The sequence below is a fragment of the Motacilla alba genome, chromosome 1 (assembly GCF_015832195.1).
Source record: "Motacilla alba alba isolate MOTALB_02 chromosome 1, Motacilla_alba_V1.0_pri, whole genome shotgun sequence".
In the NCBI taxonomy this organism is placed as follows: Eukaryota; Metazoa; Chordata; class Aves; order Passeriformes; family Motacillidae; genus Motacilla; species Motacilla alba.
The window spans coordinates 89,653,134-89,680,775 of record NC_052016.1 but is presented as its reverse complement, the minus strand read 5'-3'; the positions used below and the strand labels follow the sequence as shown (position 1 = coordinate 89,680,775).

The window sequence follows — 27,642 nt, the reverse complement described above, 5'->3', positions numbered from 1 at the left end:
TACTCTGTTGAGTCAATCTAATGCAACAATTCCAAATGTCATTTAATAATGATCAAACGAGTTAAGCGGAAGTCAGCTTCATACAACATGAATGTCAAACATTTACACAGTACAACCACAGCTCTTTCAGTAAAACAAACTTAATTTGTTACAGAGTAATACTTCCCTCTCTATGGTGACTTTATTAAACCGTGTGTAGGCACATTCTCGTATGGCTTGGAGATTGACCAGTAGTCTCAGGTTTTCCTAATGGGCCATTTTATATAGTCCTTGTGCCTTCCTACAAAGGGAAAACCATGAGAAAAGAAGGGAGAAAGCATACCATTTAGGCTTTATTCTTATATTAATATATTTTGAAAAATGTCATTATAGATGATGAAACGTGCAGAACTGAATTAAGAGTCTCTTCTTTCCAGCGTTATTCAAGAAGGTTTTGTGACAGTTTTTGCCTGTAAGTGCATTTTATGTGCATATATGTGAAAGGGCTCATGAGAACAACTTGCGTGTGATATTGGGTTCATCTGCTTTACAGGGAATATACATCTGCCAGAAGATCAGAAGAACAGCTTCTGCAGAGCTTACATGTCTTTGTTAAAGTAGATACAAACAAAAAGATTTGCAACTAATCCATGGCTAGGATCTGCATGAAACACGTAAAATAATTAACCTCCTTTTCTTGTTTACCACTGTCTCTTCAAAATTGGTACCTTTTAAGATACATTTAGCTTTAGACAGTGACGGGAACTTAGGAGTGAAAATAGTTTTCTCTCCTGTCCCCCCTGTTTTTTGAAGTGGTGTGTATCCAATTCCACAATTTCCCATTACTTTGCTCTCCTTCTTGCCTGCAGATCCTCTGTGTGCATTGTCTGCCCCCTCCCTCTCTGTGTGGGAATAGCTTTTTTCCCTATGCCTGGCTGAGGTCTCCTAACAGTTGACAAAAGCTGGTTTGCTACACTGCCAGCCCTAATTTTTTCCTCCTCCTGCCTGAAAGTGCCTCTGGTTTTCCACAGATGCCAGCCAAGATAAAATTATCTGTTTGGATGCCAGAAAGGCAACATTGATATCTACGTGACTCCTTAACATCTGACTCTATACAGCAATTCAGCAAATTTAATTTTCAGAGGAATGAGGTGTTAGACAAATGTTTAATTTTTGCATTTATACAGGGTGATTTTTTCACAGTGTGTTTAGAGATGGAGTTCTGGGTCATGCTGATGTACTAGCCTTCCTAGTCTGGCTTCCTAAAGTTTGGGTCTATGCTTGCATGCTGAGTGAGTGCATAAACACCATCCCACCCCCTAGTAAGTGCTCTCATCATGGCCTAGTGTGGGACTGGGCATGTTCTTGTGTATAAGTCATAGAACATGCTGAGTTGGAAAGGACCCAGCAGGATCACTGAGTCCACCTCCTGGCCCTGTGCAGGACATCTTAAGAGTCACACCACGGGCCTGAGACAGGCTTTGTGCTGTGACCCCTTGCATGGGGAACCTGTTCCAATGCTCAACCACCTTCTGTGTGAAAAACTTTTTCCTGATAGTTAACCTAATGATTGGAATGGGTGAGTGAGGAAGTCAGCAAAGTACTTAACTGACAATGTAGATGCTACTGAACTGACTGGCTTGACAGCTTTTGGCTTTGCTCCTCACTGAGCAGTAGGATTTGTCCTCCATCTCTGAATCAGCCAAACTGGCTTTAAAACGTGTGGTCTTTTATGCTCTTTTCTCACTGCATGAATCCAGTGAAATGCAGCTGCTCTGGTTTCAGTCCCTGTCAGTCACAGAGAAGTGTCAATTTAAACACTATCAAAAAGTGAGAACAAACATATTTTTGGATATTTATATTAAGTGTGACATTGAGGTATCCAATCAGTTCATTTTCATGCATGCCCTATGAATTATGTGGAATGTTTTCCACATAACTTTCTTGGTGACCTTTTAGAGAAAAGGTGAAATGGCAAATAACCTGGAGAACTGCCTGGTTAGCTATTTAGAGACTTGCTTTTGGTTCTGCATCATGATCACAACCTATGCTGTTTAAACAGCAGTGACTCACCACACCCCTAACTAGTAAGTCAGGAGGTTCCCTGAAACACTGCACAGGGTGCATAATCCAGGCATCACTCTCTTCTGTCCCAAAGCTGGTGAAAGGGATCTGCTGGGGCAGCTCAGGAGCTGAGAGAGAGACTTGCTATGGCTCTTCTTGTCTCTTCCTGTTTCTAAAAGACAGAAAATTACACACAGGCAACTTTGGTCCTTAAAAGAGCTGCATGGGTGTGGCTCCTTGAGACAGCAAGCTTTAAGGAAACATGTCACCTGAAGTACCTGCTCTGCAGCTCCTAAATAGTATCCCTTGACACTATTTAAAGCCTGGGTGACCATTACCTGTATAGTAGGACTTGAATATACAGTGTTCAGGGAGACTTTGAAGTTTGAATCTGAGTCTCTTGCCCACAATCTACTTTTTTGGGGGAGGAAAAAATACAGGAACCTCCATTTGAAAATCTGATTTGACACAAAATCCCTGTAAGAGCATGGTTAGGATTATATCTTGAGAGACGAATTTATTTAACCTAAGGGCAGCAAGAGAGGATTAGGTATTTTAATGCCCTCCTTTTCCCTAATGACTGTACAGAATGCTGACACTTTGGCTTGGGGAAGATGACCTGTACACAGAAGTGATGAGACTGTGAGGTGAATTTTTTTTTAACACCTCCTACTGTAAACATAGTGTTTTTTCACTAAAAAAAGAATAGTTTTCAGGAGGTGTAACGGCATTCCTATAAAATCAGAGTCATTGTCACTCAAGTAGGGCATGCAGGCTTATGAAGTGGTCTCACAGATAGGTCCCAAATTTTGCAATCTTGTCAAGGCAGCGGGGTGATGATTTTCAATGCTCTCACAAGTGAGACGACCTAACTACATGGAAAACCCATATCAGAATTGTTGTGGTTTAAAATTTCAGAATAGCTACGTACTTTGCTACTCCTCTTGAGATGCTAACTTAAGCTATCTAATTTTTAAACATCCTTGTTAGTTCAGTTTTCCCAGGGAAATCTTGCATGACAGACAAATCAATGTACAGATGATGAGGCAAAAAATTGCTGTATTTTAATAGGTGCTTATTTCTAAGAGGCCAATGCATTTTGGTATATTTCCAAATTAAATGTGCAGTTTTATATTTCATTATTTTTTCATTGTCATAATCCTTTCGTTTTGGTACAAAAGGTTAATTTTCATTAAAAACAAAAGGCCTGAATAGGGATACCCTCTTGGGCTCAGTCCTGTTCTCTCAACAAGCATATTTCCTATAAAGACAGTTGCTATTGAAAATTTGCTTTTTTATCTGTCATCATTTGCTTGAATTGTAAGTCAGTAAGAAAATAAATTTTGATTCATTTATTAGGTATTTAATCCTGAGAGGGATAGATTATACAGATGACCCCTAATTTTTTTTTTAAACCACAGCCTTACTTAATTTCCGTGGATAAGAGAAAAGGTTGAAAAAAACAATCACTAATGTCCCTTTTAATTATCCCAGTATAATTTAACCTTTAATCTCTCTATGACCGTAGTCATGTGAATGTGAAAAATCATCAATTTCTTTAAATTTGGCTTTGGTATTAGACTATGCTTTGTTATTTTCTTCATGACACCCACAGAACGGGAACGTCCCACAGCATGGCTGCAGCCATGGCTTCCATATATTATTGTAAGGAGACAGCTGTTGTGGGACTGGAGTCAGAGTCTTGCAATGCTCTGCCACAGCTCTTCTTATTCTCCTCACTACAGCGTCAAACAAGGGCTCAGTGTCAGCTGATAGAGGATTTGCCTCAGACGGATCTTGTGAGAGATTGAACAGCAGTGGAGGGTCATGATGGGTTACACCATCCCCGAAACACGGACAAATTCCTCTTCTGAAACAGGCCCCAGAGGCTTCTGGCTGAAATACTGGAGTAGCATAATGAGCTTTCCATACGGTGCCACCTGTCACAGGAGAAGCACATTTGAACAGCTTAATGTCAGTAGGAGCTGGGGGGTGGTCCCTGAAAGGCTGGTTCATGTTTAAGTGATCTTCTTTGTTGTTCTAAGGGGAAGCTTATGTCATGGTGGTTGCACACCATAGGGAAAAGGTGTTGTGGAAGCTGGCAGGGATCAAGTGGTTTTTGTGGTTCATGGATACACCTTAGCTCTGGGTACCATGTGCAGTGTATGGATGTTTAGCCCAATAGTTTCAGTACAGATGGAGTCTGCCACTTTCTTGTTCCCCTTTAAAACTTTCCATGCCTCTTGTAGGGGGGGAAAAGGAGACCGTAGTCCCAAGTTTTTGGGTGTATATATTGATAGGTGGTTCTCCTTCTGGCTCTGTACATCTGAGTGAAGAAGTACATTTAGGCAGAAACTGACCACAGCTTATTTCTCTGCTCATGTTCCAGCAGACTTCCAAAAAGGGTGGTAAGTGCAGGCCTTTAAAACCTGGAGTCTAGTTTTTAAGTTATCATGAAGAAGGCAAATAGCTTGCAGCGTTACAGCTTGTAATTCATCAAGCTCTTGTACTGACCATGGAATAAGCACAAGTTTTTAACTTGTGGTGAAAAAGTGGTAAATTACTAGGACTGCAGCTGAATGTAGTTCTAGTACATTACTAGGACTTACATTACATTACATCAGGATATTTTACTTCTCTCTCCCTTCTCCTTATTCTCCTATGCCTTAACCCACATTTAGAAAGTGCTACACTGAACTCAGAGGCCAGAATGTGCCCAGCAAGAAGACAGCAATTAGACACTATGTCTGAAAAAGGAGACAAGAAGAAAGGGGACATTCACCACTTGGAGTCGCTTCTGTGCTCAAAGCATTAAAGAGCTGACAACTGCATTGTCACTACATGGAATTTTCTTTTTGGTTCAATGGAGTCAGCTGAATTTTTCTTCCTTTCTTCTCTTGTGTCCAGAGCTGTTCTTTATGTCTGGAGCCTGCAGCTTTATTCTTCAGGCTCTCTCTTGTCACTACCCTAGAATAATATTTTGTGAATAAATAGAATTTTAACACTTCTTAAAAGGTGAAGGGGAACAAATAAGACATATTAAGGTTTAGGTAATATCTTCAATTAAAATATCCAGTTGCTGGCTAGCTGGCTGGTTCTGTATTTATTTATTTTCACCACAAAGTTTCCAGATCCTGCTTTTTCACTTTTATGGAGGGATGCTGAATGGTTCTGAAATGTTTAGATGTAAGAAAATGAAGATAAATTTTAGATATCTCCATTTCTGAAATTGTGAAAGGATAAAAAATGTTTTCTGAAAGAAAAAGGGTTAGAGTGTGGTGGTGATATTTCTAAGGTTGTGGGTTCAGTCCCCAGGTGGGTCATTTCTTTAATGACCTTAAGAGTTGGAGTTAATGATCCTTATGGGCCCTTTCCAGCTCAGATGATCATGGATCTGGAAATACAGATGAAATCTTTCAACTTTCTGACAGCTTATGAGGGCAGACAGATTCTTATTAGGTCTGTTTGAGTATTTGCTTTGTTGCTGGCTGGATGTCCATTGCATCCTCAAGTTTATCCCTGTCTTGTTACCAAAAGAATGTTTGTTTTGAGACAGAAATGCAAGCATCCTCTGTGATATCAAGGTGCCCAGGGATGGGATTTGCTTCTTATGTCTGTTGGTCAGGCAGTATAGATATTTCTTACAAGGAGTTGAACAAGCACTCCCTGGGACCTGCAGTATGAATTTAGCCTCTCACTAAGGAAGTGTGGCATAACTCTTCCAGCAGGAATATTATCCATGAATTGGGGCAGTCAGACACAGCTTTCTCTGCCCAGAAACATTCTGTGTTCACAAAAAATGGTGTGCAATACAGAGAAACAAAGGGAGATCTCTAAGAATAGTGAGAGAGTCTTGAAGCTTTACTTCCCAGGAAGCAAACCCCGTCATCTCAGGTGAGGCAGGACCATGAACAATGAGGCCTTGCAGAAGAACTGAGAGTTTAAAACAATGAACGTATTCCATACATATATATATGTATATATACATGTATATGTACATTTTTACATTATATTCTATTGGAAGCTAGAGGGCATTACATCCTTTCTGGCCTGCAGGAGGGGGATGCTTATACTCACTGTCCTTCTGGTGCCAGCGCACTGCATGCAGGAACACCCCGCAGTAGTGGAACAGGAACTCATGCCTGGAGTGCTGCTCTGTCCCCTGCAGCAGGGGCAGCAAGGTGTGCCCATCCACGACCCTGATGGAGAGGACCAGAGTCACCAGACAGCTTCAGAATTTTAAGTCTGCAGCTGAAGCATGAGCAGTACTCACTCTCTCTATGCAGCATTAAGATTTCAAGTGTCATTACTAAACCAAGGTACTGTTCAGCTAATGAGCCCTGAGATTTTTAATTGGATGAATGTGTGGAGACCAGTAATTAGCAGTTACTAGAAGTTTTTGCATTTACAGCTAGTTCATACATCCTGCCTGGGGAGATCAGACACCATTACTGTAATTTTCCTGGAAGTGATAACAATAGTGAAGGCATGGTTCACAGGTTTTAATTTTGCCACCTGAAATAGAAAGCGCTGACAGCTCTGTGAGCACCAGGCTTTGTAAAAATAATTTTTAAAAAAGAAGCCACTTACTGAACTGCCTAGCAACTCAGTTACAATCTAGGTTGTCACTGGCTTTAGTTACAATCTACCAGTACTTCTATGCTTTTTGCTGAAGTGGCTTAGCCACCCGCCCTTTCACATGTCCTTTAGAGATATCTGTTTTTTTCAGTCATCCTAGTGTCCCAAATCAACAAAGTTTCTTTTCAGTGATAGGAGAACTGAGTTATCTAAATGACCCTTGGTAAAACATACGGGTTTTTTCCTTTGCCTTTTTCGCATAAGCAGACAAGATGGGGAAAGCTGTGCAGAAAAAAAACTAGAGAATTGCCTGGTTTAGAAACAAAGAGAATTTAACATGTGGCTGTTAGGATTCAGCTTCTGTCTGAATAAAGAAAGAGAAGCAATATGATTTACAAAACCACCTCTATACCTGTCCTGAGGCACTGCCCCTCCAGCCAGTTGAATTACTGTGGGATAAATGTCCATAAGGCTTGTAGGTTCATCGATAACTGTCCCCGCAGGCAACACTCCTGGCCATCTAACTATACCTGGAACACGGATTCCTCCTTCCCAGCCTCCCATTCCTTTTCCACCTGTAGTAGAATGGGGAGAAGTATCAAAAAGAAAAAGGATAGAAGATACCAGATGTTTATTGTGCATGTATAGAAAAATGTTTTAAAACTTTTAGGGTATTTCATGCACCTTTAATGAAAACATAATAAATCCTGGAAAATAGGAGACTGTCATTCAGCAGTGGCTCTTCTCATTATTTGTATGTGTGTCTTATTTATCTGCTTGTTTTTAATATGCAGTTCTCAATAGCAAGAGTGAGTTTTACAGATATTTATTAATTAAACTGTATTTTTAAATTTTGCCAGTTTGTCCTACTGGGATATCCCCTGTTCTGCTGTATGTGGGCTTAAATAGTAATGTCATTCTATTATTGATATCTAAATTGATATTGCATCCCCTTATGCCTTCTCTCTAAGCAGGCATGATTTCATCATTGTCCTCTCATCCTGAACTCCCCAATCATATTTCTCTTTCCTGTCTGGACTCTCTTGTTACTAATATACCTATGTTCAGCTAGTGGAAGTGAATTCCTTAGATCAGATTCTAAGCTATTCAAGTGAGCCTCTTGCATCTGTTACTGGCATGGAATTTTCATATCAAGAATTAAAGGCTAATTTTACATTTAGGACTGTGTGCGAGTGGATCCCAGCTGTATCAAACATTGCTTGTGTGGCTCATCAAGTAACTTGGTACTAGACAATGTGCATTGTGATGCTGAGCAAGGTCAACGTGCATGTGACTCTTCTTTTGTAGGAAAACTTGTGATGGATGCAGCTTTCAGTCTTCATTATAAAGTAAGTGCCAAGCTGCCCAAGATGTCGCAGTGGCTTTTCAAGGCTTAGTAATCTGGTGGAAGCATATACAAGAGATACCATAGATCTTCATTTCCATAAAGCTTTTGTCACTGTGTTGCAAGCCAGTCATAGAGAGTCTAGAAGAAACTTATATAGGATGGGTGAGAATCTGGAGAACTATAGTAAGAAAAATAGGCATCATGATATCTGCTAGTGTTGACACAGATAATCAGTAGAGAGGAACCTTTTGAAATTCAACACAGGTAAACGCAAGGTCCTGTATCTTGGGAAAAATAACCCTATGCCCCATTACAGGCTGGGGCTGACCTGCTGGAAAGCAGCTCTGCAGAGAAGGATCTGGGTGTCCTGGTGAAGAGCAAGCGCTCCCTGAGCCAGCAGTGTGTCCTTGGGGCCAAGAAGAGCAAGGGTATCCTGGTGTGCATTAGGAAGAACATTGCCAGCAGACTGAGGGAAGTGGTCCTACCCCTCTACTCAGTCCCAGCCCTATGAATAGTAGATGCCCTGACTTTGTTTCAGCCCTACAATCCAAGATTATAATCTCATCATATAGTTAAATGTAACCTTTTTGGACATATTTTTATATCACTATTTTTAAAGAGGAAGTCTTATGCATGTACAAACTACTAAAATTTTACCTTTATATATCCCATTCCATCCACCCAACTGAGAATTTCCTCTGCGAGCCTCTAAGAATCCTCCATTATCAGATGCAAAATAAATGAATGTGGTATTCTTCAAGTCCTCTTTGTCAATAACATCCAGAAGCCTGCCTATAAACAAATCAAAACATCAGCAGATGCAGTCAGATTTTTTAGGTCTTGACTCCACATTCAGTGAAGACTGAGTCTTTCCATTTGCCTGAATGACTTTTGTTATGAACTGCCAGATTCAATGCAAAGAGACCTTGACAAATAGGAGAGATGGGCAATCACCAGCCATGTGAATTTTAACAAGGAAAAGTGCAGGATTCTGCACCTGAGAGAAGGCAATCCTTGTTATGTGTTCACCAGGGAAGGAGATGCTGGAAAGCAACACTGCAGAAAGGAACCTGGGGGTCCTGGTCAATGGCAAGTTGAACATGAGCCAGCAGTGTCCTGGCAGCCAGGAGGGCCATCCTGGGGTGTCCTGGGGGGCATCAGGCACAGCATGGCCAGCCAGGTAAGGGAGGGGATTGTCCTGCTCTGCTCTGAGCTGGGGAAGCCTCACCTCGAGTGCAGGGGGCAGTTTTGGGTGCCACAATATAAGAAAGGTATAAAGCCATTAGAGAGCATCCAAAGGAGGGCTATGAGAGTGATGGAGGACCTTGAAGGGAAGCCTTATAAGGAATGGGTGAGGTCACTTGGTCTGTTCAGCCTGGAGAAGAGGAGACTGAGGGAAGACCTCTTTGCAGATTTCAACATCCTTATGAAGGGGTAACATAGGGGCAGACACTGATCTCTTTGCTCTCAGGAGTAGTGACAGAACCTGAGGAAATAACATGAAGCTGTGTTTGTGGAGGTTTAGGTAAGATATCAGGAAAAAGTTTTCCACTCAGAGAGTGGCTGGGCACTGGAATAAGCTCTGCGGCAAAATGGCCACAGCACCAGCCTGACAGAGTTCAAGGAACATTTGGACAATACTCTCAGGCACACGCTGTCATTCCTGGGGTGTCCTGCACAAGGGCAGGAGTTGGACTTTGATGATCCTGTTTGGTCCCTTCCAACTCAGCATATTCTATGATTCTATGAAACAATAAGAGCCCAAGAGGAAGATGATGAGTGTTTAAACATTTGTTTCTGGTGTCTATAAAAATATGAAAAAAAATCCCAAAACAATTGGAAAATAAATGACTCGTACTTTTATTCAAGCTACTCAAAATACTCTGTCAGCTTTGTTCTTTAGATTCTGCATCAAGAATTGTCTTTACTGTGTAGCCTCAAACATCTTGAAAAGCTTAAATAACACTGCTGCTCTGATTACTAACCATAGAAAACCACTGTGTCCCACCAGGAACTGAACAAGGACTCTGAGACCGGGCTGCATACTATCAACCAAAATAATTTCCTGATGTCAGCAATAAAAACTTCATAGACTGTAATTCAAACCTAACTTCATAAGGAATGTTTTCGGTACTGATCCCATCAAATGTTTATATAGAATGGGATTTATGTTCAATTAATTGTCTTTATCATCTTCTGCATCAAGTATACTTGCCAAGAACAGCTTCCATACCTACAGAAGCAGCAGCAAAAGCTGAACTGCACAAGAAAAAAGCACAAGCCAGTGATCACTACTTTTGCTCAGTCTCCTTTCCTTTCCTGTCTGTCCTTGGTGAAGCTATTTATTGACCTTACCAAACACAAAAAATGTTTAGATTGAGTCTAGGCATATTGGTTCTGAATTAGACCCCAAATTAAGAGCTATCCAACTCTGGAAAGTTTTGTCCTCATAAGCTGCTATCCTGTTTCAACTACATGCTCTTTATATCTTGACTTCTGCTATCCATCTCTGCTTACAGAGCCTATGTTTGAAGGTGGCTGGTGCCAAAAGAGGAAAGAGGAGCATGGCTGACTCCTCTGGTTCAACTGGATCTTGCAGGAGTTTTCAGCCTGTCCATTAAAAGCAATAAGGTTCCTCTCAAATTATAAAGTTGTAGACATGGTTATTGGGGGGGGAAAGATTCAGGGATTGAATTGTGGCCTTGACAGGAGGCAATTACTTTGTTAATAGAGCCTTCAGTTTTGACAGAATAGAAACAGCATCTATCTCTCTCTCTCATTGAAAAGAGAAAACTAAGTAAAGGTTAGGTTTTTAAACCAAATTAATCAATTAGAAATTTAACCTGATTTGGTACTCGAGAGCCTAGACTACTAGCTAAGTAAGTCACACTGACTTCACACAATTTATTAAATGAAACTCCATATCTTTCTAAATTTTGGCTAGGAGAGGGTTCTGCTTTTTTTTTTTAATAAAAATCAATAAGTACACAAAATCATATCATCATGTTATGTACTATTCAGCAGTGACTATTCACATCTTCTAAGACCAGAGCTGGAGAAATATCATACATTTTGTTTAACAACATGATCAGAGACACATTTGACTGCATTTAACACTTCAGCATAGAAGCATGTAATTAAAAAAAAAAGATAATGAACAAATCCTTACAAGGAAAGTTTAAGCTTTCATCTTAAGAAAATAAAAAAAAAAGATGTATTGTGTGGTTGTGGTATGGCAATCTCTGAAATTGACTAGGTAACCAAGGTGAGTTCACTGATTTTTACATATACCAAAAGGGAGTTTGGTGATGACCCCTTTAATTTCTCCACATTCAAGTCAATGAAGAATTTTCTTCAAGACCAGCACTTACCCACCATCCAGTCCATCTCCTCTACATTATCTCCATACAGGCCATGCCTGCTTCTTCCCTGAAACTTCTCTGTGGTAATGAGAGGGGTATGAACATGTAAAAGGGAAACAAAGAGAAGAAATGGTCTATGCTTGTTTCTGAAATAAAAAAAAAACAATAGTCATTTCTCTTCAAACTGTCACTCAACCCAAAATATAACAGTGGTATTGCAGTTACTCTCTCAATTTATATTGTTGAGATCTCAACAATTTTTATTTTGACATCTTTTTGACTTTGAGGTTTTGGGAGGCAGAAAGGATTAAAACATACCCCTCAAAGATGTTTTTTCTATGTTAAGACCAAAACAGTAATGGGTCCTTTCTTTCTACAGTTCCAAATTAGACATTCAAAACATTAAATAAACAACTAGAAGAGGTCATAGCCAAAACACTGACACATTCCTAGAAGCAAGGAGAACAGGACTTACTTGCCTAAACTTAAACATGGATGTGCATCACTGAGCACTCGAGGTGTCCTCATGGAAGAGGCAGATATCACCCACAGTGAAACTGTATTGCTTCAATATCAAGCCAGGTAAGACATCCTAAGAACCTGAGATTACCTATGCTCAAAGTTTTAGAGAAGGAATTTATATTACCTCATATTTTCTTTAAAAAACAAACACACAAATCCTGGCAGAAATGTGGATATGCCCAGATTTAAGACACAAATACTTTTAAAGACTTAGCAGTTTTTTCAATTCCAATTGAGGTTACTGATAATAAATGAAGGGCGCCTTGGGGGAAAAAAAAAAAAAACAACAAACCAAAACCACAAAACTAAACTCACTATCACTCTCCTGTTTATAAAACATTAACTTCATATGACACTTTGTATGACAGTCCATACATCACTCTAAGATCATTTTTCTGCTCCTACTGGCAGAAGGCTCAGTATTTGGCCAGGACACCTTTGAATTGCTTGTTCCCCCCCAGCCTGCTCCTCACCTCTGCTGATTACCTTTCAATGAATGTTATTGCCTCCTTCAGCATATTAGAAGTAGTTTTTTGTAGGTTCATTGGTTGTTCAGTGATATCATGGTTTCTCATCAGGATGCAGTTCCAGTACTTGGTGAAACCATAGCTGGAGAACCAGGAGATGAAATATAGGAGACCACAGATGGCCAGACAGATGATTATTTTCCATTTTAGTGGGAATAAATTGGCAAGTTTTCCAATCACAAGAGTAAATACTGCAAAGATGATCATCTGAGTGTAAAACCAATATGTATCCTGCAAAGACTTGGCCAATTCAGGGTCATCTGTGCCTTGACACTCATTGAGAAGGGTAAAAGGCATACCATAAAAATAATCAAAACCATGATTTAAAGGATGGTGGCAGTGATCACGGCGGGTTTTGCAGTTCACACCCATATGCCACTTTCCTGGAAATAAAAAGCAAAGATCTTAAATCCAATATTAGGGTGTGTCTGCCTGTGTTAAGGTAAAGCCAAGGGAGGAGATGGTATGGAATGGGAACAAACTCAGGGAGAAGTAGTGCAGTGACAGACATTGATGAGGTCCCCTCTCAGCCATCCTTTCTCAAGGCTGAACAGGCTCATCTCCCTCAGCCTTTCCTCATAAGAGAGATACTTCAGTCCCGTAATTATCTTAATTATTAATGAATAAGTTAAACAATACTGGGCTTGTCACCACTGGTGACAACTTTTCCCTGTGCCTCTCTGACTACAGCCCTCTGGGATCAGCTGTTCAGCTGGCTCTCAACCCACTTCCCTGTCCACTCATGCAGTCCACACTTCCAGAGTTTGCCTATGAGGATGCTGTGAGAGACAGTTTTTAAAACCTTGCTAAAGTCAAAATCATTAAGCCCACTGGGCTGAAATTGATATAATTAAGACCACTGTGGTGTGTCGGTGCCAACTGGCAGATGACATTTTTCTGCTCTAATACATCAGTAAATACCTCTGCTGGTTCATCCTAGAGCAATCTGTACTGGGAAAACAAGATTCTTTCCTTTGAATTTACTTCAATTTGCAGTGTGTATTTAAGTATTTCATACAGCTCATTTTGGTTTTACCAGATATGCTGTACTCACATTGGACTTGTGGACAGTGTTTTAAAATCCCTGCTGATTCTGAAAGCTATGCATACAAGAAAATCTAGTTTAACTGATCCTGGAAATTTTGACAAAAAAATGTATTTACAGAAGTAACCTAATTAGAATAACAAAAAATGAAAAGGCAACAACTTTGTTTCATACCTACAAGTGCTGTAGAATAACCTTGCTGGTAGAGTATTCTAGCAAAAGTAGTTTCATTTGGTGGGAGCCCCCCCGAACCACCATTCCAGAAGAGAACCTGCCGTTGAGTGCTGGATGCCATGCCTAGAGAGGAATAATAGTCTTTAGAAAAAAACAAGCCAGACTTCAGATTTCCAGTCTTCTCAGACTGTGCTTTCTAATGAATGGGACTCAGTTGCCTAAGCCTAGTGCCTTTTTATAAGCCATTTCCTATGCCCTAGGATATTCTGCTTGACCTCCAAAGTTATGTGTTTTCCAAGTTCCATGTCATCACATGCTAGTCCAATGAGGCAGATGCTGCGGGTATGCTGGGGTCTCTACAAATGGCGGGAAGTCACCTGCATCCGGACATTAGGCAATTTCTTACAATCAAAGTTCTGTCAAAATATGATGTTAACCAAAAAAAAGGCGAATGAGAATTTATCCAAACAAAAGGCTTACAGGGTTAGGGGAACACACTTCTGAAATATACAGTTTATGATTACATTTCTCCTTCAGTGAGTCAGAATCACATCAGAAGCTACACTGATTATTACTGCTATATGCAGTGACTGAAGTCTTCTGTCATAAATTTACATGGCTGAAGTAAATCTGTTTTAAAATGCAATCACTGAGAACTATTTTAAAGCTTGAAACATTTCACTGGGAAAATGTTTGCAGGATATTAAAAATATTACATTTAATATAATCCTAGTGCCACTGAACATACAACATCACAAAATTTTCTTCTTTCTTTTTCTCCCTCTGGGTGCTATGCAGTGTTTGGATTTTTGTCCATTTCTGTGTTGTCATTTAGCCATGCATAATGTGTTTTATATGAGGATTTTCCCATAGAAATCAATCATTAGTCATCTCTAACTTTTGCCTATTTTACTGAGACTCCATATCCCAAGATTAACTGTTCTTTAACATTGTTTATTTAAGGGTTTTTTATATCAATAGTGACTAGACTAGCTGCAGCAAACCATTGGAGAGAGGCCCAACCTGATCTGATAGGGTATCTGCCAGTCAGGAAAGCGGCTCTGCTTGGAGTACAGACAGCTGCTGCAGCGATGTGCTGAGTAAGTCTCACTCCATCCTTTGCCAGGCCATCAATGTTAGGGGTCCTAAAGAGAAAAGTCCCATCTCTGCTGAAAACGTATTACACAGAAATTCATGGCATACCGCTCGTCCTAATTTTGTTGAGCATATCACCATGAAATTGAAAAAAAATCTGTTTACCTAGAACTCAGCTAAAAAGGTTGTATGTTTTATATGTGTTTTTGAGATACCTTGCCTCCTTAGAAATGAGGTTTCCATGGGTATATGTGCTTTTATTATTAATTAGAAAAAGAAGCATGGGGGGGGGGAAGAAACAAGGTATCTCAGGTATGTCCCACACCAAAATCCCATGCAGCATAGGGAACAAGAGTCTGTTCACAACATCCAAGAAAATAATAGACTAGAACATCATTCTCTCAATCAATCTATATACAGATTGATAACTGCACTAGGGATACATATATCACATAGACTGACCTGTCATTTCATAATAATTCTACTAGAGTTGTTAACTGATAATAAATTCTAATCTCATTCCTTCATATTTCAACCCTGGAATTATGGGAATTTATGTATTATACTCATGCCTGACAAGTACAGTGCACAGACACACTTGCAAAGTTCTAAGTCCCAGAAAGTTTCTCAAGCATGCCTGTATAATTCTGACTCCAGTAGGAATTACTGTTGAACATGCATTTTGAACATAGTTTGAAAATAAGTGTAGCTAGATAAATGAATAAATTAATAATGAATTTTAATGCTAAGTATCATCAATAGGATTTTTAATGAAGTTTCCCAGGAAGGGAGAATTTATTTCATACCTTATTGTATCATTGCCATAGCAACCCACATCCCCAATACCAAGGTCATCAGCCAGTATCAATACAAAGTTAGGTTTGGAAGGACTTGATATACAGGTTCTTGAAAACAGGCATAAAATTATCCAAATGTTTAAGTATCTCCTAAAAGCAAAAGTAAAGATGTAACATTACAAAAAAACAATTGTAAGTTTTACAATAGACTTTAAACTACTATTCTTAAAGTTTTATGGGGACTCAGTATAGGTGCAAACAGCAACCAAAGAGTGCCAGCAGATGGAGCTCCTGAATATGCACAGGAGTCCTTGAGTTTTATAATATTAGTATCATTTTCTGGGGTTATTATTAGTATTACTATTATTATTTCACACAGGAATTTTGTGTCTGAACTTCTTTATTGACATTTGCACTGATCTCTGCAGATGTTCCCAGCAGAATGAGTGTTTGGATAATTACAAGTGTCCCAAGGCACTCCTGTATGGAGCTGTGGGATGCTCCTGTTAAGGCTCCTGGAATGCTTGGGACAGGAGCACGAAGGTGATTGGTCATTATGGCAATGGTTTGATTGCGGCATTTACTGCACCCTCTGCTACACACAGTGTCAGGAAAGTGCTCCTTAAGCCGTGGGACCGCCTGCAAAATCAAGGTACTGCAACAGGCTTAAATTTGATTATCTTCCTGGGAGACCCTAAGAATGCCTCTGCACATTTTAGTTGCTCGAAGTGTTTGCAATTGGGAGCTTACAGGTGCTCACCTGAAGTAAAATACTAGTGCTTGAACACGTGTATTTCCTGACTGCTAGTTCTTTAGTGGATACTACATTAGTTCATTAGTAGATGCTACAATATGATCCATGTACAGTGAGTGTACTATACCATACACTATGTACTGCTAAACCTCCATGTCTTATAAAAAGTAGGCTAATAGGTTTTGAAATACCAATAGAGCCAAACCTGTATTAGCTGCTATCAGATCCTCATTGGGGTGGTGGTAGCAGGGAAAATGTGAGATTATCTGCTCATGTTTTCTTAAGCACAACACCTAAAATCCAGGAAAGGGCCTCAGTGAATGTCTTTCTTACCCTTGTTTTCCCTGGTAAACTTCATCATTTTCCTTTTTATGAAACAGGTACATAGTCAGTCATATAAATTCTGATGAAAAAGGAAAAGAAAGAAATATGAATCCAGAAGTTCTGGTGGTTTTGAATGCAGTTTTGCAAAGTCTGGTCTGTTTATAACTGCTGCTAACTCCAGGGGGACTTGTGAGAATTTGGAAAGAAGGCAAAATGTTAATGGCTTTTTAAAAAGTGCTAGAGGTGCCTATTACCCAATATATACACAGAACTGTTGGTGTTCACTGATAAGAATGTTTTCACTATTTTACAAATGAGGTAAAACTATTATCTTACTTTTTACTTGATGAACTCAGATGAACTTTAAGGAAAACTACAAAAATATATCTAATAAAAGCCATCCTGGAAACTAACATTGTCACTGTCATTCTTAGGAGAGGGGTTGTGTTGTTCTTTGGTTTAGATGCCATCTAGTACATTCAAGAAGGGGTTTCTATCTAAATTGTTACTAAAAACTTCTAGAAACTAGAAGTTACTAGAAACATAAATACCTTTATGATTATTTACTTAAAGGACTCCAAACCTTAATGCCATTTGTAAATTTAACAAGCCAGCTTTTCTACCTGCCAATTCTGAACTTAAAAAATATAGAAATAATCTTTTTGTTTATTAAATTTATTTTTTTTTCTGGCGAAGCAAATTTTATGAGTAGAAGTAAATTTTTTCTGCTTGCTGAAACGGAGTCACTTTGGAAAAAAAAGAATGGCTTGGGAAAGTACTTCTTTTCCTTGTGAATGACCTAAGTGATCTACAGATAATGTTGCACTGGAATTGTGCAAATAGTCCTGCAGAAGTACAGGGTAAACTGGCTCCTGTAGAGACTGGTACATGCTCAGCTTTGTGGTGTACACTGAGCTAAACTAGAGATGCCATTCATTCCATCACTGAGAAGAGAGAGAAAAATTGGAAAATCCCACCCATGCAATATCCCTACTTTTTCACACTTCTTGCTATGTCAAAACAGCACAAGAACAAAGATGTTGTTGGTTGTACCAAGGAACAGACTGAAAGTAATAGGAACATTTACTTTCTATAACAACTCAAGACACATTTGTAAACACAGAGTCACTTCTAAACACAGGGAGCTGAAAAGTTTTGTTTTGACTAATGAAAGACTTGAGGTTTTTTTCTCCAAAAATTAAAATTACAGCATTTTCTGAGAGCTTTTTTTCTGATTTTTAGTACATAAGAGTTCATCTGGAATGTCTGAGGAGTACTAAACTGCCCAGAGCAGAGTAAATCCTGCCTTATGCATTTCAGAGGATGAGCCATATGACAAAAAATGCAGATATTGTCATTCTGATCAGGAAAACAGTATTAAAAGAGTCAGAACTTGGGGTCCCTTGATGATTTTTCCAAGCAACATCTAGATTCTTGTTTGGCTGCAGCTGAGACAATAAGGGAAATAAAAAACCTGAAAAAACCCACAAAACCCACAACCAGCAAAACAAATAAACAAATCCCCCAGCAAAACAAAAATAAGTCCCTCAAGCGAAACAACAAAACCCCCAAGAACAACAACAAAGCAACAAAAAACCCAACAAACTTGATCACTGTTAGGTATGGAATTTTCTACAGGGTTGATGTTTCCCTTTGCTGTTGGCAGGATCCCAAAAGGCAGTACTGAAAGCTCATCCTCCCTGCCCAGTGCATGGGTCAGAGATTAATGGGAAGGCAGCAAAGCCTCTCTGACTCAATGCAGTAGCTGTTCAAAAGCAAGACCTTACTGTGAATGCAGATGCCAGGACCCCACTATCAAAAAAGCAGGCTGCATTAATATGAAGAAAAGGACTTGTTACTAGGATCTCAAATCTTTTTGAGATGGCAGTGTAGTGGTGCTTCACTGCCACAGCCTGCATGCAGCTCCCCCGAGGCCCCAGTGAGCTGGGGCAATGATGAGGCAAGTGCCTGAAGCCATTAATCTGTGACAACAAAGGATGACTGATGGCTCTGGTCATCACCTATAATGGCAATATCTTCATGGTGCATTAACAGGCAGAGCTCTGCCTTCCTAGCCACTGTTAGGCAGCATTACATTTATAGAGCTTGTGGTACAGGATTAAGCCAAAACTATCAGAGTGAAAATCTTCAGTCTACACCAAGTAGCTGAGGATCAGTCCCTGTGAGCTGTAGTGGAACAAAAGAACCAGACAGATCTGCACATCTAAGAAACCCCTTGACTTCCCAGGGTGTAGCTCAGCTTTCCAAGATCCTAAAACAGCTCTGCTGTCTTCCACTTTCTCCCCACAGGTTCTTGCATCACAGCCAGCTGGTCACAGCAGGCACACCAGTGTTTAGACAGAAACTTATGTAGAGCCCCTCAGAAAAGCCATAAACTTGAACTGAGTACTGGTGGTATTAAAAAGATCTAAATACCATTGGATGTGGCACTATCTGATTTACTGTAAGCCATTTTAGGAGCACTTCTCTAACTGAAGGACTACAAGAATGACCGCACTTACTAAAAAAACACCACAATTTAAATATGCATATTCACATTTCTCTGTTAGGGTTTGATTCCTTCGGAAAGCAGAGCTCTCACTGACAGCACTAGGACGTGATGACCCCACTACTGGGCCCTGGGGCCTGTCCAGTTTCCTTAGCTATTAAATGAGAAAACCCAACATGATGTATAAATCTAACAGCAGCCGCTAAAAATCAGCAATCTCTTACAGAAATCCAAGAATTCATCAGGCAGTAATTCCCTCTGTAAGCCAGTAAACCACAATGATCATCAGGACTAATAAAAACGGCCATCCCCTTTTAACAACGTGGAAAACAAACCCTCTTCTCAGTTATTCTTGTTCCGAAATCCCTCTTGCTCCTGGATGTGCTGAGCAGTCCTGATTCTCTAAAAGGTGTGGGGGTGAAAGCAGGCAGGAACTGGCTCCTGTTCTCTCGCTCTCCCTTCCCCCTCTCTCCAGCATGGACACACTGGGATCCCTGCCAGCAGCAGCCCGTGAACTGGAACAGCCATCAAATGGGAACAGCTATGCAGGTTTGACATGAATTCCAGGCAAAGTACAAAGTCCTTGTTGTTCTAATGCTAGCACAGCAAGGTTACTGCCTCTTCTAGATTTCCTATCTGGTTAATACTGAGAAAATTTGTATAAAGTCTGTCACTGCTCTATTTCAGTGCTTCAGAAGAGATGATATAATAACAAAATATGCTACAATAGTTTTATTTCTCCCACAGAGGTTTTCCAGGGTTCCAGATGAGATAAAAGGACTACCTTGTCCTCCTTCTGTCACATTGTTTTTCTGTTTTCATTGCATTTTCTAGAAAGGTAGGCATACCTGTGCTGAAGATGTGTTTATTTCTAGTGTTTACTATCCATCCCCTTCTTTCAGATCTTAGCTCTGCTGTAATACATTTTACAAGTCAGAAGGTCTTGAGCAATTACTTGGAGTAGGTTTATTTATTTGCTGACATTTTTGTTCTCTGCACTACTTGAATGCAGTAATTGCTGAATTTAAGACTGTTCTAGAGAAGACAGTAGGAGTCGGTGACATGGAAAGATGCAGCAGCTAAAACTATCAGATTCATAAAATCTAGTGGCAGGGATAACCAGGGATGGAGACAGTTTTTTATTATTTTACCTCCTTGCACTTATGACTATGCACAGTTATTTTTATGTTGCGACATTGGGCTACTGTTATTCACATCTATTTGAATGTAATACTTATTTTTTGTGACTGTTTAACAGCTTGTGATGCTTCTGGTGCAGACTTGAAAAAATTATATTTCTCAAAAATTACATCATGCTTTGGGAATGGCAGATCTTTGAAAACTGCCAATAATACAAGTGTTAGCTTTCACTGGCTTTCATCCAAATTATGACTAAACTTTTCTTTGACTATTTACATATTTCTCACCATGTGTTCACTACTGAAAATGGGCCCGTACTGCTGCTGGCATGACTTAAAAATGCAAACTGAAACAAACAGCACTGCCCCTGCCACCCCACCCCTCCCCCCCCCCCAAAAAAAAAAAATAAAATCCCTCACCTTCACATTTTTCCCTGCTAGCAAAACTCCATCGGAAACAAAGACCGCACATTCTGTTTCTCACCACTAGGTTACTGACCTAACAGAGAGTTAACAGCTATGATTACTTATTGTCTTCCACAGAAGTAAATTTTAAACACTTTTTCTAACAAAAAAAAGTAAAGTAAATAAGTAACACCAAAGGAGAAGGGAGATGATTTTTATCTCTGCAGCTTGAGCCAAGCAGTATTTCCTCTTCATCTAACCACTTTTTTAATGCACCTGAGCACAGAACGCTGCTGTTTACTCCCTGCTGTAAACAGGCAACAAATTGTCTGCCAGCAAAAAAAAATTTTTTTTTTTGAGTCACTGTGTCTTTTACATTGCTGTTTCGTTTCTGGCTTTTTACATGTGTCTGAGTACTAAAATCAAACACTGGGATTTATTTAGCTCCTTCTCCCTTTGACAAGCTTTCTGAGGGAACATAGAGTAGTGAACATAAATACTGAAATGACACACACAAAATTTCATAAGATCACTTCTATCTCAGACATTGGGGGAAAAAATTCCATTTGCCAGTCTTGTATCTCTTAAGAGTAACAGGGAATTATAGTGGCACAATGAATCCTTTCAGAGCACTAATATATTCAGGTAGAGGTGCAGAGGGAAGGTCTTTTAAAAGGATCTTGGAAATAAGCAGTCCCTGAAAGCCCCTTTGAGCCACTAAGGCAGTCTTCTTTCCAAGATGGGGACAAGAGGAATACTCTTCACCCCTGCCTGTCTCATATTTAAAAGAAAAAAAAAAAAGGTGCAAATTATGAAATCTGCTTTTACCTATGTCTTCTGCCCCATCCCAGCACTTTATTTTCTCATGGTATTAAATGCTGTATGTTTGCTGAGCCCTGTGGTGATCCTGCTTGTGGATTAAGATAGGGTCAAAGACAAATTTCACCTCAGGTAACATACTGCTTACTGTTCCAAGTCCATATGCTGAGTTGTTATGTAGCAGTATTGTGCACTGTAAAATAACCATGCTTAGAGCTCCAACTGGTTATTTTTCAGCAATCCATGGAGGAAGACTGTGAGTATGTTTGGTTACTAAACACCAGTAAACTTTGAAAGCAACAGGGAAAGAAAGCGTATAAAACATACATATGATACATACACGTGTAAATTCTAGGGAATTTTCAAAATTCCCTAGAATGATATTTCTGGAAATTATGTCAGAGGCATAGCCAGAGACTTCCACTTAAGAAACAGATCTCACTGCTTAAAAACATGAAAACATTCAAAGAAAAAAAAAAATTGGCAGCTAGTGCTACTGAGGGACTGTACAACATCTGCTTAATGAATCAGATAAGTGCAAAACATCCGAAAAAGACAGGCAACTATTATGTAACTTCTGTTTCAAGACTCAATATGGCCTTACACCATAACTGAGCTCACAGAGCCTTAGTAACAAAGGAAAAAAAAAAAATCCAGGTCAGCAATTCAAACAACACAATTTTAATTTGTCCAAGTACAAACAAACACATTCAGGAAGGAGCCAGAAACTTGCCAGCGTGAAGAGAATGGCAGCAGTGGCTTTGCAATGCAGCAATGCAATCCTGAAAATAAATTAAACTTATAGAAAGCATCAGATTGGGCACAGTCACCTGTGTGATGTCAGAGGTAAAAGAAAAATTCAATCAATCCTTCTAACTTTCTACAAGGGAGACCTTATTGCTTTCTACAGCTCCCTGAAAGGAGGTTGAAGTGGAGGGGTAGTCAGTCTCTTTTCCCAAATAACAAGTGACAGAACAAGGGGAAATGACTTCAAGTTGTGCCAGTGGAGGTTTAGACAGGATATTGGAAAAAACATTGAAACAGACAGTCCAAGAAAGTATTTTAAGGTACAACCAGAAGTGCAGAGCATCAGTTATTAAATCTGGTATCTCCACATAAGAGATCAGTGGACTCTAATAATCCAGTCTAAACATTTCTGCAAAATGAAACCAAATCCCACAGAGGCCCAAAGAGCAGAAACTGGCTAGCAAATTTTGTGTGGACACACTGGCTCTAAACAATTTTGATTATCTGCATATCTTTGCCAAAACCTTATCCTTATTCTTTTCAGCAGCTGTTACTACATATGACTGCTCTACCATTTCTTTCTCCAAACTTCTCAACCATAAATGAATCAACTTCCAATAAAATTCATTCTGCTTGCCAGTAATGCCACCAAGTCCACAGCTCCCTCAACAGTCACTTAAAGAGATTTAGCCAAAAAAGTTTTGTTTAGTTTATTACAGGGCTGAAGCAGGTGGACCTAACTCAACATGGATTGGTAACAACTTTCTCTAGCCAGCAGCAGCCTTTCTTGTCCAGGCTCAGGTTTGGGCTTTTTTTTCAGCTTTTCTTTACTGAAAGCAAGCTTTAAACCTGAAACTGCTAGAAAAAATAGTCCCTTCTTCCCCAACAGTAGCTTAGCATTGAGTAGCTCCCTCATCCCCTATTTCACTTGCTGAATGTATTCCTTGATTAGAATTAATCATTCTTGATGTGTTGAATTTAAGAAAAATAAAAAGAGATAAACTTACAGAGAATAAAAGAATACAAACCGCCACTTTAAAAATATCTCCTCTTTCGCAAAATATTTATTGAAGCCAGGCATATCCCGTGTTTCACCATCATCTCCAAAAGCCTGGCAATGCCACCACTCACTGGGAACCCACTAGACTGAAAGGAACTTCTCATTCTTAAAAATGCTAAGAGAGATCCAACTCCAGCAGAAAAATTAGGAATAAATCCTTGTTAATTAAGCTGAAAGACTGTATTTACACACAGCAAAAGAATTTGCCTTCTTGTTTCCTTTGTCTTACTTCACATGGTGGAAGAAATAATTTGCACACTACTGCAAAACCAGAGCAAAACTCCAAATTCTTTAACACTTATTTAAATATTTAAAAAGTGAATTACAATTATTACATATATAGAAATATTTACTAGTGATGCAAAAAAGTCTCTCTCTGCTTATCTGTTGGCTGAAAAGAGATGTTTGCTTTCCACCTCGTACACAAGCATGCTACAGAACAGCTTCATCTCAGTAAACAGTATATTAAAATGTAATTACAAATGTTAATTTCATATTACATTATGGCTCTGAAGGAAGAACACTCAGCATACCATATGCCACATACTGTTCCACCCTGTTGACCCCTTTTCTTCCATAGCTTCTAGGTGTACAGATGTTCAGAAGAGGAGAGGTAACAAGTGAGGAAAGACAGAGTGAAGAAATTAAAAACTCTCAGCTGGTGTGAGCACAGCCAGTTTCTCCGTGCTTGCAGCTGGTGAGCCAGAAACAGGTGCTGCTCATCAACCAAAATACAAGGGATGCCCTTGCAAGGATGCCAAAAGCAGGAGATCATCAATAGCCTCTCTTTTTTTTCCCCACCTTTCCATTCTGCACTGTCAGGGAACCTGCTTCAATAGTGTTGACTTGGTAGGATACATTTTTTAGTGGCCTGGAAAATATCAATCCTTGCTCTCTGGTATCATGGTTATATTATCACTTAGCTTTGTGCATTTTCAGTAAGTAATACTCTTGTGGCAAGTTATCCAAATTTTTTAGTTTATTATGGCAGCACCCTGCCTTCAGAGCAACAGCAGTAAGGGATGGTCTGGCCCAAGGCTGTAAATTACCTTGAGCATTTTCACATTATGATTAGCAGTCCCTGGTCTAAATTATCTAATTGTGCCTTTTGGCTTCAAACTACTCACCCAGGAACACGGAACTTTCCTTCCAGCCAGGACAGGAGCAATGCACAACTGGAAAATCAGAGAAAGAAAGAGGGAGGAGGAATGAGATTAAAAGAGCAGCACCTAGGGGCATGGCTGCTAGAGGAAGAGTGAAGAACACTGGGAAGCAAACCCGAGGTAAATCATGCTTTTTGTCTATCCTTATGAAATAACAACAACAACAACAACAACAATAATAATAATAATAACCTCCAAAACCTGGAGTTTGGTTTGAAACACTTAAAAGGGAAGGAAAGCACAGCTTGCTAATTATTGTACTCTGCTGATTCTCCCTATCACACACTGCTGCAACCCTGATCACACATATTTTTTACTATTCACGACCTGCTGGATGATCTCCACCAGCAGATGGAGGCTGAGAGCTTGGCAGAGGAGAATGGCACTAAGAGGCTGGAGGCCAGAGGCTCTCCAAAAAGAGCACAGCTCTGCAGGGCAGAGTTCGCTGTTCCGGCTCAACTTCCCAGCACTGTCCCATGGGAAGTGGAATGGAATCTGCCTCGGGAAGCTTTGATGGCCACTCCTACCCCGAGTCCCCAGGACCCAAATCTTGGCGGCAATTGACGGCAAGTTCCTCTTTTGCCAAAGATGGCTCAGCTCTGTTGAAAGACGGGAAAAAAAGAAATCATCTCTAAAAACATGGGCAAGGGTGAGGTTGTTTGGGGGAGGGTTTTTTGTTTTTTTTTTTAACAGAAGAAGACAACCCAACCAAAAAGAGGAAAAAAAAAAAGAACCCAAACACCCCAAAATTCAAACAACTTCCCAATCTTTTACTTACTCCATGCTCACTCACTGCAGGAGCTTTGTTGTCACTTCCCTCTTCACCTCAGGCTTTCTGATCTTTGCTTCCAAGGAGGGGCTATCAAAACCACAATATCATTGTATCAGAATAATTGGCAGATGTCAGTCTCATTTTAAAAAGTGGGCAAAGGCATTTACTCCATCCTGCCTGCTGCAGGGGAAGGCTTCCCTGCCTTCCCCTGGTAACACGTGTTGAGTAAGGAAGAATTGCTCTAAAGCAGGTGCTGGACATCCAGCTGCTGTAAATGCCGAGGCAAACAGGAGCGCTTGAGCAGCAACCGAGGGAAAGCTCTTAAATCTCAGGCAGTGAGACTGTCGCCACAGCACACCGTGTGGAGAACCACCCTGTGGATGGAATTGGAAGAGCCCAGTGTAATGCAGAATGAGCCAACCAGCTCCCTTGGGATCAAAGAAAATCCATCACTGTATTGTCACGTTGGTGTGCGCACGCCATTCCTGGCAGCCTGGCTAATTCCTTCTGATGTTATTTTGGTTCCTCTCTTTGTGAGCTCTCTCCTGTGTCAGCACTAATACACATGTGGTTGCACAGTCTGGCTTGCCATGTATCTTCTCAGTCCCATGGGGGTATTGTGGACCCCTCTTTTCCCTGGCTGTGTGTGCTTATACTGGTTTAAGAAGAGGGCAGAAAGGTGTTATGCTGTAATACACTGAATAAGGGCTTTATTCAAAGAAAGGCAGAAAACAGGAGAGAGATTCTTGGTGTAGACATGTTCTTGCTCAAAGGCCAAAATAAATATTAATAAAAAACACTATGGCAAGAAGGAGAAAGCAGAATTTACTAGTTAGTTTACTACTAGTTTACCCTTGATAGTTACAATGGTATTCACAGCATTATCGGTGGGTGTGGTGTGCAGAAATCAAGGGGAGCATTAGGGTCTTAAATAGTATCAGCATATAGCAGCAGTTACTGCAATATTTTCACCAAAATCTTCTGCCCAAAAAAGTAATTGGTAGCTGGGAAAAAGGGCAAAAAAAAAGACAGTGCAAGGAATGAGGTTGAAGCTCCACTGTTGAGAGTAGGATGCTTGCCTGCATTAGGGAGAACATATTAAAGGAAAACTTCAGAAATATGAAGATTTTTTTTTTTTAAATTTTTTGAAGGACTTGGAAAAACTATGCATAAATGGTACAATTCAGGAGGCAGCAGAAAATTCCTGGATTACAAACCAAGACTGAAGAGATGGATCCACTCTGCAAAGATTTGGTGAAAAAGGTAAGGACTTGGGTTTGGCCCTTTTACTCCAGGGCAGATCTGATCACACCATTTCCAACTCTCACATCTGTGGATGTTTGCTCTGTCGTGCTAGAGAGGCTCCTCCATCTTGTGTCTCTGACCATCTGCCATAATCAGAAGCACAGTAAGGTGATGTGATGCTTTTAAAGCACTTTTTGTTACCAGCATCTTTAGTTTGGCCTCCAGAAAAAGAATGAAAAAGGGTGAAATAAATCTACTTATGTATAATTTCCTGGTTATTATCAGTTTTTCTTGATTTCTAAACTTATTTTATATAGATTGAACATCTATTTTAAAAAATGCTTGCAAATTTGTGTTAAAAATAATTCATTATTTGTAGCAGTGACTAGTAAGAAATAAAGGAACTGCCTAATAGTAGAAAGTCAAGTCTGTAACTGGCTCATGTTTGAATTTTGCAAGTATCCCAGTCTTCTGCTGAGATTAGTAAATTCCTTTATAACAAAAACTATCAACGAACAGTGAAGGATGCTAAAGTGTGCAAGAACAAAACAGTGAAGCCCCAGTGACAAAACAATGCAAACTGAAGTGAAATCCTGAAAAGCAGGACATGTAAGAGCTTGTTCTTTATATATTACTAGTAATTTACAGTAATAACTTTAATTCCTTCTTTTAGATAGGACAAAAATGCTTATTTGTAAAATACCTGTGATGTTATGACACGTAGTGGAAATTATGAGGCAACATTGTGTCCCTTCAGTTTCATGGTACTGACAGATGCTGTGTGAGTCTTTAAAATTATAATCCTGATTTTTACGTTTCCAGGTACTGCCATTGATTACTGATATTTTGGTTTGCCCCTGCAATGCTATTTAACAGCACAGGCAATCTTGTTTGAGATTATATATGTCTACAAAGTGTAGACATCACTGATACCAACTTGCATGTCCAGGGACAAAAATATTAATTAGGCCTGACAAATTATCAAAATATTCTATCATAGTGTCCACAGAGGCTTAGCTTGAAATACTGAAAACTGTTATCTTTTAGATGATTAAGTCCTGAAGTCAAGCTGAAGCACTTGACCAATGTGTGCCCAGAAGAGTTCAAAACCAGCTTAAAAATACTGCTCTTATTCTAATGTAAAAACAAACAAACAAGCAAACCATAAAAGATCAAATACTACAATACTACTTATAGAATGATTTCTTCCTTTT

The 27,642-nt window shown here is 39.7% G+C and overlaps 1 protein-coding gene across 8 annotated transcripts; it reads right to left on the bottom strand.

Annotated features, from left to right (window-relative positions):
* Positions 1-18: 18 nt before the first annotated feature.
* Positions 19-21,108, bottom strand: LOC119701632 (arylsulfatase D-like). 8 transcript variants are annotated; one of them, XR_005257127.1, is made up of 13 exons: positions 20,638-21,104; positions 19,414-19,593; positions 16,579-16,648; positions 15,501-15,641; positions 14,623-14,744; positions 13,600-13,722; positions 12,340-12,763; positions 11,341-11,477; positions 8,627-8,761; positions 7,034-7,196; positions 6,121-6,242; positions 4,826-5,010; positions 3,848-3,983 (listed from the first exon to the last, which is right to left on the bottom strand). XR_005257127.1 is itself a non-coding variant. In XM_038138628.1 (12 exons), exons 3-12 carry the CDS (start codon positions 16,629-16,631, stop codon positions 237-239), a joined length of 1,464 nt encoding a protein of 487 aa, XP_037994556.1. In that variant the 5' UTR covers positions 16,632-16,648; positions 19,414-19,593; positions 20,638-21,107; the 3' UTR covers positions 19-236. The 8 variants fall into 8 exon arrangements, 7 of the variants coding, with proteins under 7 accessions (XP_037994556.1, XP_037994548.1, XP_037994528.1 ...); XM_038138628.1 differs by lacking the exons at positions 3,848-3,983; positions 4,826-5,010 and adding an exon at positions 19-280 and having other exon boundaries at positions 20,638-21,107; XM_038138620.1 differs by lacking the exon at positions 4,826-5,010 and having other exon boundaries at positions 19-3,983; positions 19,303-19,593.
* Positions 21,109-27,642: the final 6,534 nt, after the last annotated feature.